General features: G+C 30.7%; 1 protein-coding gene across 2 annotated transcripts in view; it reads right to left on the minus strand.

Moving 5' to 3' along the window:
- Positions 1-1,109: 1,109 nt before the first annotated feature.
- Positions 1,110-13,630, minus strand: part of Klhl1 (kelch like family member 1) — a 369,118-nt gene continuing 356,597 nt past the window's right edge. Inside the window, exons 10-11 of one of the 2 annotated variants that reach the window (XM_010610816.2) lie at positions 7,418-7,589; positions 1,110-2,006 (exon numbers count right to left, since the gene is read on the minus strand). In XM_010610816.2, coding sequence (XP_010609118.1) covers positions 1,947-2,006; positions 7,418-7,589 — 232 coding nt within the window. In that variant the 3' untranslated portion in view covers positions 1,110-1,946. The remainder of the gene's footprint in view (positions 2,007-7,417; positions 7,590-13,630) is intronic. The other variant, XM_033760918.1, reaches the window with a different exon arrangement.

A 13,630-nucleotide genomic window follows, 5' to 3' on the forward strand; every position in this document is an offset into this window, starting at 1 on the left:
GTAGACTAAAGATGTAAAAATCATTTTGGTTAAATTTTGGGTAAATGTACACAATAAAAATGGTAAACCAAACAGAAAAAAATAAAAGATGTGAAAAATATTCTTTGATCATAGGTTATACTATTTGGCTTTCAGTCTCTGGTTTTCTTGGCTCTGACAGACACAAAAAGAAAAAAAAAAGAAAATCTTTCAAAACTTAGATAGAAAGACAATAAAAAAATAAATCTTTAATCCATTTACATTAATATTTGTGACTAGTGAGAACATTAAAATCACAAATTAAAAATAGGAAACAAAATTTAATAATCAGTGATACTGTCTTACCCTATTATAGTCATAATGACATCTTTTTCCTGAAATAAATTGTAATGAATATGACCACATGTACATTTAAAAAATTCCATTATTTCCTAATAATTTCTTGAGACTGTTATTAATATTTTCCATGGTGCTAGATTTCAAACATTTTCCATTGCTCACAATAAAACAATTTCATAATTTACAGTTACTTTAAAGGAGGGATTTACCCTCATTTAACTTGCACACAATTCTAAATTTATTAGATGATGTGCATTTTCTAGAAGTTAATGCTTACTGCCTTGTTAGTGACTACAAAAAAAGTAATTATTAAAATTGCATTTGGTTCCTGCATGGTACTGCATTTAGGAGAAAAAGAGCTTATACTTTGATGAAAATATATATTTGTTTAATATTGAAAGTAATTCAAAATAAATCGCTTGTTTTTATTATATCTTGTCACTTTTTAACTTAAATTTAAATTAAAATTTATTGAAGAAAGATACACTGGTAAAAGCAAATGTTCTATCATTTATTAATTGTATTTAAAATTTACATGGATCTTTTTATTAAGAATATTATATAATATTTCTAATGTATGCTTTAAACAATTACAAACATCTTGTTTAAAATAAAGTACTAATCAAGGTAACAAGTGTGAAAATTGGGAAATGAGAATCGGACACCTGTTTTCCTTCTAGCAATAATCATAAACACTCCAATCTAAGGGATCATGTATTTTTCTTTCAAATTCTAAGATTCTTAAGAATGAAATTCTAAAGGACTTCAACATGCAGTGGATATCTATTACTATATCTATATATATCTAGATATTGATATATATAGATATGCATATATATATTTTATAATAATTAGCTTCCATGCTTACACTGAACTCAACAAAAGGCCAGGATGGTACCAGTTCTTTGGCTCAGTGTATTGAAAATGCAAAGCAATACAGCAAGACTAATGAAAGCAATTCTTCGAGTTAGCCAATTTCAGATTGCGGAGATGGTTGAAATAAAATTCAACCATCATCTCTGATGAAATATGCAGCTTTGATTACAGGACAGTTTGGTTTTTGAATGCAAGAGACAAAGGTGAATCTGTTTCTCTAATTGTTCTCATAGCTCAGGAAAATGAGTAAGAAGCAGATTTATTTTAATGAAATATGATCCTGTTTCCTGGTATGATTACCTCTGATTAGGAAACACTAAATCAATCTGAGTTTGTGAGATGATATATCTTCTACTCTTGACAATATTTCAAATATTGTCATAGATCATACAGCAATTGAATCAGTTGTAGTCATAAAATTATCCATGTCACAAATATTGGTCTTTCCTTTCAACTTCTCAAGAAAAACAAGCCTTTGGTAACTCTAGTCCTTGTATACTAACAATACAAAACAAATTACCAATAACCATTCCCGAACTAACATATGGCCGGACATATTCCTCTACCAGTTTAATGTTTTCCTTTCTTTCCTGTAATTCTGAACCATATTTTACTTTTTTTTACATAAATAGGCAAATTTACAGAAACCCTCTCTCTTGAAGAATTTCTATTTCAGAAAGTTCTCATTTTTGCCATATGATATAAAAATAATAACTGCAGCAAATACAATTCCTCCAAGTGTAAGAAATATGTCAAGGTTGCTTGATGACTACCACACATGCACCAGCTCTTCCAATGTTCAAGGAAGCCATCTGTTGAAAAACATGAGATACAGCTTAAGACAATTTTACTCTCATAATTAAATATGCAGATTAGAATTAAAACGTCACATAAATGAAAATCATAAATAAATGTGCTTTCATTTCCCCATTTCAGCAATAAGTAGTAGAATAAAAAGAAACACTACAATGGTATTTTTAAAGTAACAATTTGTATATTAAGAATTGTAAAACTTATAATCACTTAAGACATTTCAATGAAGAAAATAAAATAGACTTTTAATGAAATGAACCTGCTGTAGAAAAGTTTCCCAGATTTATTGATGTTTTATTGGTAATTTGTTTTCACACTTTTGTGATGTTATTTTATAGTAATAGCATAGAGTATATCTTAGAATAAATAGCTATTATACCTAATACATAAGTCATAATAGTAAATATAATGCAACATTATTTTCTTCCTTATAAAGATATTGTCTAAAATGAAAGGATAGGACCATGGGAATATACTGACAATCTTTTTTTATGATAAGAATAATTTGCATAAATAACCACAATCATTTTTATATTCACACTGTGTATTATTTTCTCTCCATGCCTCGTATGGCAGGTAAGTCTCACATGTAAGTATACAATGCAAGTGCATCTCACTCCAAAGTACATGCACTTATCATTGTATCTCTTTCATTACCTATTTGTAATTGTAATTTCCTATCAGAACTATCTAAGAAGGTTTTACAAGTTATGGTTTACCACTCAATAAAAACATAGAAATAAGACAACTACCGGGTAATTGTATTTTTAAAAATTTCCTCTCTGACACCTGGTGATATTCATTCAATACTGAAGAGCACTGTGCACGGGACTTAGAGCAGTTTCACTTTTTATTCATTCCTGTATCTCTGTTCATCTATACATGCATATGTGCTTGTGTGTCTGGGGAAATGAGTCCTTTCAATGTGTTAAAAAAGAGCTATTTGCTCCATGTTTCACATGTCCGTGAATGGCACCACTTTCTATTAAGTCGTCAAGATAAATATAAAACACCTTCATGACCCTTTCTTTTACCTCACTCAACTTTGTACTTGAATAACGATCAAACCCTTTAAATGAATAACACCTTTGCAATTCTTCCATTTCTTAGGTTTTAGTCTCAGTTACTGTACCTTGATTAGATTAATACAATATTCTCTTAATATTATTCTTTCCAATCTTATTTTCTCCTAATTATTTGTCACATCCTGTCAAGTGCAATCGTTTTAAAACATAGTTTTAGTTATCTACTAAAAATATTTCATTACATTCTCTAGGTCTTCAATTCAAGGCACTTTAATATGGTTTCTGACCAAATATACAACTGTTTATGTCTAAAAGCTCTCTGCTCACCAATTTATTTATTGCTCAGTGACACATGCCATGTATCCTTCCTTGTCTTATCAATGTGCTTTTGAAGCTAAACATTTGCCCTCCATTTCATCTGGGTCAATATTACTCATTGCTCAAGCCTTATTCAATTTATCATTTCCTGAAGGAAGATTTCTCTACCTCAGATACTTCGGTTCTACCACAGTGCTAAGCATTTCCCTTTACCAAAGAATTAATCATACCATTTTAAGCTCTGAATATTTGCTACATAAGTACCCTTTAATGTGTAACTTTTGTTTTATTTTATTTTATTTTTAATACCAGGGATCAAACTCAGGACCTTGCACTTGACGGGCAAATGTGGCACCACTGAGCCACATCCCCAGCCCAGTACACTTTAAACATTTGAGAGAGAATTTATTTTTCACCTCATAATACAACTGAATTTATTTGTAAAAATCTGTGCTTGTTCTCCTTCCAGTGTTTATATATTTCAGCATAAGCAATATGATAGCACATAGAGGTTGTCCACAGGACTAGTTAGATAAAAGCAACTGTGCATGTTGGTATCTTAATATTCATTCACAATGTTCTACACATATTTATTTTGCTCAAATAAACATATTCAAGCAATACAGACTAAAGTTATTTCACAATATTCTCCATTAATTTATGTGGGAATCATTCATATATATTGAACATACACATCCAAAACTATTCTAGGTTTTGGAAACAAAATATTAAGTGACACATCGCCTATGATTCCTGACAGCCTGCTGGTGTACGCAGCATGACAGCATCAGAGCACATCGGGACAATGCGTGAAATGGTGATTTTACCTAGGCTAATGGCAAAAAGATAAAGTATTTATCTTTCTACCTTGAAGAATAAATATTGCATTTTTTCAAATCAAGTGTAAAAATAATGCCAATGTTAAATGATAGAGATGAATTTACTTAAAACACATCTACATGCACACACACACAAACACATGTATGTGTTTATTGCAAAAAACATCAAGACATAAAGACAGAAATTCCTCCCAAATATTTTTCATTGTTTCCAATTTTGGATGACCTGGAGTTTTGCAACTGTCCATATCAGTGGATATTTTAATATTATTTCCAAATGTGTTATATTGGTAAGCATTTGTAGGAGCCAGTGACATATGAGCTAAGCAATCGGTTTCATCCACTTACAGGGTAAATGGTATGAAACCGACAGGAATTATTTAGCGCATATGAGAAAGCTTTGCAGTAGGCTCAAACACTAAAAGTTCTCAAGAGAGTTTTGTGTGGGTCTGCTGATAGTCTCTCTCGAGTCTTAAAAATATAAGTAATGAAAGGATACAGAAATAAAACCTTAAAGTAATTTAAGAGATTTAAGATTAATGTTTATTGTACTAAAATAAAGTTGTTATAAAACATTTTAAATACTGTTTTACTCTTTGTAAGATGCTATATGATAGAAAACAGGATAATAAAATACAAATGTAGGGAAATGGTCTTTAGAAGGCTTTTACCTATTATTACTATATACATTATTTTTATTTCAATTTTAGAGGAATAATATGCATAATGGTTCTTTATTATAAATATATAATGAAGATATTATGCTACATCATTTATATACTAATAAAATTCCTTTATTTAATGTTCGTATAAGTACTACATCTACGATACATACCAGTGAACTAAGATTTGGTCTTATTTTTATTTTTATTTTAGCAAATCAACAGTCATTAATCTATGCAGTAGTCCCTTTGGAAACAAGAGCGACTCATAAAGTCATACTATGTTGCCCAAATTTTACTGAAATAATATGAAAAGCAATCATTACTGCCTTTTTATATTTTTTGCCTTTGGGACACAAATACTTTTTGTCACAACTGTGAAATGTAGAAACTCAGATAAAGGAATTTTTCTGGTATTTCTCCTTCCTTCCTCTATTTCTCCTCTTTTTCTTTGCTCATCCAAGTGTACATAGTTTTACTGAATTCAAGAATTTTTCATTTGTAGAGGCAAGTTCTTAGTACAGTTACCTTAACCAACTTTTAGGAATGTGCTAAAAAGTTAGCCTGAGTAATGTTGCTAAACTCGTAACATTAAAACTGTCAAAATGAAGGAAGTACTGTATATATAAAAATCAAATTGTTTAAAGTTACTTCAATCACTCTTTATGTTCTTCAGATAAATTTTAGCTCATTTTTGTGGTTAGAATTAGAACTATCCACCCACAGCAGCACTTGCTATATATGTAATTATTAATCTGCTTCAAAAAATACAATTTTGGCATGCCACTGAACTCACTGATAGGCTGCTATCAAGAAATCACACAATAACAAATGTTAGCGGGGTTGTGGGGAGAAAGGAACCCTTCGCCATTGTTGGTGGGAGTGCAGACTAGTGCAACCACTATGGAAATCAATATGGAGATACCTCAAAGAGCTTGGACTGGAGGTTCCATTTGACCCAGCCATCCCTCTGCTGGGTATCTTTCCAAAAGAACTAAAAGAATCATATCACAGAGAAGTGTGTGCTCCATGTTTATAGCGGCACAGCTTGTAATAGCTAAATCTTGGAAACAGCCCATTTGCCCATCCGTTGGAAACTGGATAAAGAAGATGTGGTTTTTCTATAAAATGGAATATTACTCAGCCATAAAGAACAAGAAAATAGATTCATTCATAGGAAAATGGATACATATTGAAGATATACTCCTAAGTGAAATAAATAAGTCACAAATGTGTAAATACCGAATATTTTCCCTGGTGTGAATAATCTGCAATAATACATAAGATCCTAATAAAATTACTGACATTTAGAAATGGGAAGAAAGGAGCTAAAGGTGTAGGGAAGGTGGGATGGGTAGGGGAAGGGTAATAAAGGAAAAGAAAAAATGTGAGATAATGAAAAGATGAAAATAAAGTGTTTGTAGATGGGGGGAGGGGTTGAAGGGAGGGCAGGGGTAAGGGGAAACAATGAGAACCGAGACCTGTCATGTAGAGGTACAAGATCCCAACAATGAATGTAACAGTACTGTATCCCTAAAATGTACTAATAAACTCAATTAAAGCTGAAAAAAGAAATAAAGAAAGATTAAAACAAAACAAAAAAAGAATTTATTTATTTATTTACACAATGTTTCATTTTTGGATTTCTCAGTAGAGAAACACTAGCACTCTTGAGAAATTTTGAAAATAAGGATCCATTGAACGTACAGATAGAAGTCTCACAATGTTCCCACTCCCTTTGTTATGAGGAAGGCCTACTAGCAATGAAGCATCACGTGTTCTGTGCTGTAATTAGGTTCCCAGGGCTTTATTCTTTTTTTCTCCTCCCTCACATAAAACCAATGCACATATGTTAGCTACATGATCAGAATGGGAGCTGCAACACTCAAACATTATCCAGAGCTTCTAACTCCACTGGAAATCCAAAAGATAATTTCTGAAGTAAAAGAACTAAGTAATTTCTGTCTTTCCAGGCAATGTGACTGTCAAGAAATCAGTACTCGAAACACGAAGTGAAATTTAAGCCCTTTGCCTTGCATTTTTTCAGTTGAACTGGGACAAAATTATTTCATTTTCTGTTTATGGCTGTGATAATTAACCTTACTTTTAGAAACAATATCAGATTGAAAAACCTCCGTAAGTGAAAGTATACATTGTCAAACAACAATGACAGGTTTAGTTCTACAGCCTCTTCTCTTGAGTCATTTCTGAAACCATATGTTCTTCTTAACATCATCATTTTCTGAAGAAACGTATTAAATTTTTACGTTTTCTTCAACTAACTCAGTCCATTCCTGTTTCTTGTCATCACTTATAATTAAGTGGAAATCCCATTGAATCATGACTGACTCCATTTAATATAAATTTATTAAGGTATTCAATGTCTACAAGGGAATTACAAAAAAACATTACTTAATCATTTTAAGACTTAACACCACTTTGGACTAAATCATTTACATTTGGTTCAGAGTAATATGACCAGATAGATTACTTTTTGTATCGTCTTTTTCCACCAGTAGCAAATGAATCTTATAATTGAAGTAACTTGTGAAGATGAAAACCTTACCTGTGTCCACTCATTAGTTTGTGGATCATAGGATTCCATGGTGTTGAGGTACGTCTGCCCGTCATAGCCACCAACAGCGTATAATCTATCACCAAGGAGACACACACCAACAGCATCTCTGGGCATACTCAAGGGAGACACCATGGTCCATGTGTCTGTTTTGGGATCATACCTAAAATTTAAAGACAACAGAACATATGTATTCTAATCACATATAAATAGAAACTAAAATACTATATTTCTCCTGAAAGTTCAACTTTTTAAGCAAGTTCAGTCATTGTAGAACCAATAGCCACCATGTTTTACCAAGCTACATTTCAATTTTAAGTTATTTTAAAAATATACCTCATGGGCTAGGGATTTGGCTCAGTGGTTCCATTGCCTGCCTTGTGAGTACAAGGACCTGAATTTGATCCCTGGTACCACAAAATAAAAAAAAAAAAAAAAAAAAAAAAAAAAAAAAAAAAGAAATACACCTAGATTTGTAAAAAGGTGCCCATACATTTAATAAAAATGAATGCTATAACTACTTTCAGAAGGAAGAGTTTTATTTGTAAGTAACTATTTTTCATAACAAAATGTGGGTTTTTAAGATAGATGGGTATACATTTTGATTTTAATGTACATTTTTAGTCTATCACACCAGAGAAACTATTATGGTGTAGGGAAAGTGGGAGGGGTAGGGGAAAGGTAAGAAGGGAAAAGATAAAATGAGAAAAAACAAAAAATTGGAAGGAAAGTCATTGAAAATAGGGAAGTGTGGAGTGGGTGATGGGAGTGCAGGGGAATGGGGAAAAATAAGTGCCAAGATACATCTTTTAGAGGTACAAGATCCCAGTGATAAATGTAACTGTATTGTATACCCAAAATGTATGAATAAAGAAAAAAATATATGTGTATAGCATACCATGGTCATAAAATGAATGATTAAAAATCTGAGAGAATCATGGAACAGTTGATAAATATTCCTTAAGATGAGTTCTAAAAGTTTAGCATAAATTTTCTGAAAAAAAAATGCTCATGCCAAAGAATCATAGCTTTGATGAAACAGGTACATAGTATGGTAAGATCTCAATTTCAATAAAGAGTATCTCAGAAGATAGTTATTGATCAGTTCATGGATTGCCTGACATCCTGGAAAAGAAAATATTCTGTGTTTACTAAACAGGAAAATATTTAACTGTTGAAGTATTAGGATATAATTATAACACAAATAACCCTGTTATTGGTAGGACATTTAGTAAGATTGCAAGGATTCACCATGAAGGAGAAATTGGCAAATTAAGAGATTGAAGTCAGAGATTACTGATTATTGTTTACTTAAGTAAAATATATTGCTTTCAGTAACACCTAATTACCTTGCATTAAACAAACACCACCATCCCCCCACACATGTGTGTGTTCATAGTATTTTGAGTGGCAAAAATAGATTATATCAAAGAATGAGCTCTATTTTAATTAAGAATGTAAGATTAAACTACACATTTTTCCTTTCACCTGTATTGATTAAATCTCAAATTCAAAAGCTAGAAAGAACCCAACAGTGAAACTATAAAATAAGACCTAATGCAAGTATTTTCTTTCAAACATAGTGAATACATTTATTTTGTTTTCCTGGTCCAAACTTTTTATTTACCAATTGGAAGTTTTAATCAACAGATTCTTTAAATGAAAACACAAATGAAAACTTTGTATTTTATTAAAACTGAAATTACAAAAGAACTGAAATTTACATTACAGTCAATATTCATAGCACCCAGAATGCTGTATACATTTTCACTTTCTGGGTAAAGAGTCTGTGCAGTCCCGAGATGACATGTGGGAAATGAGATCCTTTTTAAAACCTGGATCATCATGAAGAGCAGGCAGCTTAGCACATAATGTCTGTTTTACCTGCCATATTTAGAAATACAGAATATGGCAAAGATACACACATAACCATGAATACACAATCAATTCTGACAGAATCTTCTTTAAAATATTTAAACATTTTTCCACAGACATTTTGCAATATAAAAAGATAAAAATGAGGGGGCAAAAGGAAGGCAAACAAAAAGATACTACAAGATTGAAAATAGTACAATTCCAGAATATGGAACATGTCACAAAGTAAATAATTTTTTCAATTAGTCAATGACAAAAGATGAAATAAAAAAATGAATAAATAAATTCAAAGAAATAGTTGCTCTAAGTTAAACATGAGTGAGAAATGTAAAATAGTTAGTGTAACTCACTTGAATCCTAATTTAAACATAGCAAAAATTACAAGTTAGTTATTTAACACATACTGAAAATCAATAAAAGTGTAAGATTTTAATAAAAAATTAATGGCATTTTTATTCCTCAGAGGATAGCATTTTTGCTGCTAAAAACAGTCTTGATTATTTTAGTTCACTTCTGGAATTAAGTTGAAAATGTGCTAGTTTAAAAGCATGTTTAAGTATTCTTAAATTATTTTAGGGAATAAAAGAATAGAGAGAAATGGAGTTGGATGAATCAAGACAAAAATTGGTTCTAGTTGTTGAGTCTAAGTAATGAATACAGGAAGTTTAGCTTGTTGTTTAATTTTTGTTGGGAAATTTTTTAGTACAAATGAGTTCAAAAGGAATAATGTGCAATATATTTTAATTCTAGGGAAAAGAAGATGCTCTTAAATTTAATTTATTATTCAATAAAATCCAGTCTGGTTTTTTTCATAATTATTTCCCATAAATAACTCTTTCTGAAATCTTATTTTCAACTCTATTTATTTAGTCAGGGCTGAAGAATTATTTCTTTCAAATACTGCTTGCCAAGTTGACTTTCATTTTTTTAAAAAAATTAAAAATCAAGAGAACTGAGAAAAGAACCAAAATTAGTGTGATAATTAACTCTAAATTAATTTTAAAAGGTTTAATTCTTCTTGTGAAGCAAACATAATGACACAAGTATGAAACACTCATATTTCAGAGAAATTAAGAAAACATTAACATGTCCTACATTCACATACATATTTGCAAAACCTAGCCTACATTTAGGCATGCCTATTAGGGGCTTGGGGTAAAACTAATAGGTAGAGCACTTTCCCAGTATATGCAAGACTTTGCTTCAAACCCAAGCATGGAAAAAAAAAGAAAGAAAGAAATTCATATAATTTTTATACTTCAGAAATTTTCTGTAAGTAATTTTAAAATGTTAATTCTTTTTTAGACACATAATTTTGACTTAGATGGACCTCTTTCAGTGGCAGATAATATTTCAAGTGTGTAAGAATAATCTTTTAATTAGTATACAGAATGGTGATGATATTTGAATTTATGTAATACCCCTAAAATCAAACCAAATCAAAACTAAATCTTTAGGCCCCCTCCACTCTGAACAAGCACATTGATCCCAGACATGTAGGAAGTGATCACATGAGTGGAAAACACTCAGTAGCCATTATATTTTTTCTCATATTAGTGACTCTAAACATATTTTTGTACATTGAGCAACTCTGGATTCCTTAGCCTGAACACATACACAGTTATTTCCAAAATGAAATGAATATCTCTTTTGGAGTTTAAGGGAGAATCTGCAGATGTATAAGCATTCCGGAACTATCGATAACAGTAAATTGTGTTATGTCAGGTTATGTTTTTTTCCCTAAAATTCAATTCTAAATCTTCTCTCTTTTTTTGGCTCTGGTTACCAGTTTATTAAAAAAAAAAAAAAAAAAAAAAAAAAAGCAGTAGCAAGGATGGTGGCAGGTTCTTTTTGTACTTAGGCTATCTTACTTTACTGTGTCTCACCTTGGCCTGTTTGATCAGAATGTGAGCTCTGTGTCAGAGAGACTCTATTAAAATTTTTAGCTCTCAGGCAAGAGAAGTGCCAGTATATAGGGGCTAAAATTGGCTGTAAAATGAAAACTTCCTGAAAGGGTGTGCTAGAGAGACAGCAAAAGTTACTTTCTCTTTGAAAATTCCCACTGCAGTTGAAAAATCTTTAATTTTTCAAGCTTTATTGCATTTTCATGCTTTAAGAATAAAAACGATTACATATATTTAAAGTAAATTTGTTTAAATATAGAGCAATAGTTTGGTAACAGACAGAATTCTGAATGTCTATTTCCCCAAATGTTAAAAGAAATATTTATATAGACTAAAAGTAAGCTGTAGAGAAGTCACTTAGAACCAGGTACTTTCATCTAAGAAAAGAAAAGAACAAAGATAATTACTGAGAAGTGAAAAACTGATCTAAAATAATGGTTTGGAAATTTCAAGTGAATTAATTTGAATAAATTATTTGCTTTGAGTAGCAAAGAGTGACAAAAGTACTGGTTAGAAATAAATGTTTATTTTGTCCTGTACAGAAAGGTAAATGTGTACATACCAGCTGTCAGGAGCTTATCAAAATAAAAACATCTTGGTTTTAGAAATAATTCAATATTATAAAAGGATGGAAAATAATTTTAATCCAAGTCATTTGTTAAACACTGCATTGATAACTATCAAAGTGTTCCTACAAACATCCTTGCTCAGGTACTTTTATATATGTGTATTTCAAATGAATATTTAGCCATGACATTTTGGAGTGAAAGAGAATGCATATTTTGAAATGTGGTAAATGCTGCCACATGATGTTATAAAGAATTTGTGTTGATTTACACTTTCACCATTAGTGTAATGAGAGTTTTATTTATTATCTTCTCTTCAATATATGGTATTATTTTTGTGTTAGCTTCTTTAGTGTGTAAGTAGTCATGACATAGTGTTTAGTTTGCACTTATTTTTTATGACTGATGTAAATTTTTTTTTCATTAGTTAAGGCATTTTGGGGTTTAACTTCAGTAGAGGTGTTATTCCAGTATTCTGCCTAGCTTTCCTGTTTCTAGCAAAATAATTTGTACAATTCATTATTGCAAGAAATGCATTTATTGGTTATATGTATTCTTAATATTTGTCTTAGTATTTTTAATATTTGTCCTTAATATTTGGCTTAACATCTAACCCTTACAATGATATCCTCTGAAGACATTTTAATAGCAATACTTTTCCTTATTGATGACTCTTTGTAGGTCCAGATTTAAAAATCTTCACATCCCAGCATTTTCAACATAATTTTCTGTTTTGCATTCTAAATGTTTATTATTTTATGTTTCACATTTCAACTCAGATCATCTTGAATTTATTTCTGGTGTGATATAATAGCATAGGAGCCAAAATTCATATTACTCAGGCAAGATTCCCATGACCTAGAAATGTTTGTCATGGTAGTTGAGCTTTCCTGGGTATGCTTTAGTTTCTCCTTGCCATCACTGAAATTCCATGTGATTCTCTTTGGACATTCTTCTGTTCCATTTGTGTACTTGCTTATGCTGTGATGGTACCATGATGTCTCAGTTAAAATATTCAAATAATACAGCTCTGTTTATAGGTGATTCATGGTTGGCGGGGAATTGGGATCCTTTTCAATTTATTTAAATTTTGGGTTAGATTTTATACATATAATTATTTATAATCATTATGCACAGCATGATCATATAATAAAGGTTGCATTGAATCTGTAGGATTGAATATATTTAGATGAAATTCATGTTTTTGTAATCTTTCATCTACTGCATGAACATGGAGCTTCCCTCCATTTACAGGGGATGTTAAAAAACATTTCTAAAAAATGATGATTTATTTTGTTTATATGAAGTACATATGTGTCCGAGATTTCTCAGCAGGCGTTTTTAGTCATAGCTTTTTTCTTTACAAGTTTCTTTTGGGTTGTTGCTTTCACATATAAATATACAATTTTGAATATTAACTGGTTATATATGACTCTTGAAAATTTATTTCTTAAATCCAATATTTGATTTCCATTGGATCATTGAAATGTTTGTCATGTAATCTTTAACATTGATTCTTTAAAAATTCCCTTCTAAGGAATGTCAACTATATTTCCTTTATTGTCATAATTTACTATGTAGTTGCTGTACTAAAATGTTGAATTATAATTGTTTTAATAGTCACTGTTTTCTATTTCTAATAAAATTCTTAAATATTTAAATATTTTACTATGCCTTTTTGAAGTGCTCATTGTTAAGTTGACAAAAACAGATTCTTTTCTACGTCTCGTAATTTTTATTATGATTAAGGGCAGAAATATGTTTTTGTACATATCCAGGTTAAAATTTGTCATTGCATTGAGTTACACTAAATTTGTATGTATGTATATGTATTATTTTTCTTTCATAGAGTATATTGG

The sequence above is a fragment of the Fukomys damarensis genome, unplaced genomic scaffold (assembly GCF_012274545.1).
Source record: "Fukomys damarensis isolate Sample0158 unplaced genomic scaffold, DMR_v1.0_HiC HiC_scaffold_6, whole genome shotgun sequence".
Classification (NCBI taxonomy): Eukaryota; Metazoa; Chordata; class Mammalia; order Rodentia; family Bathyergidae; genus Fukomys; species Fukomys damarensis.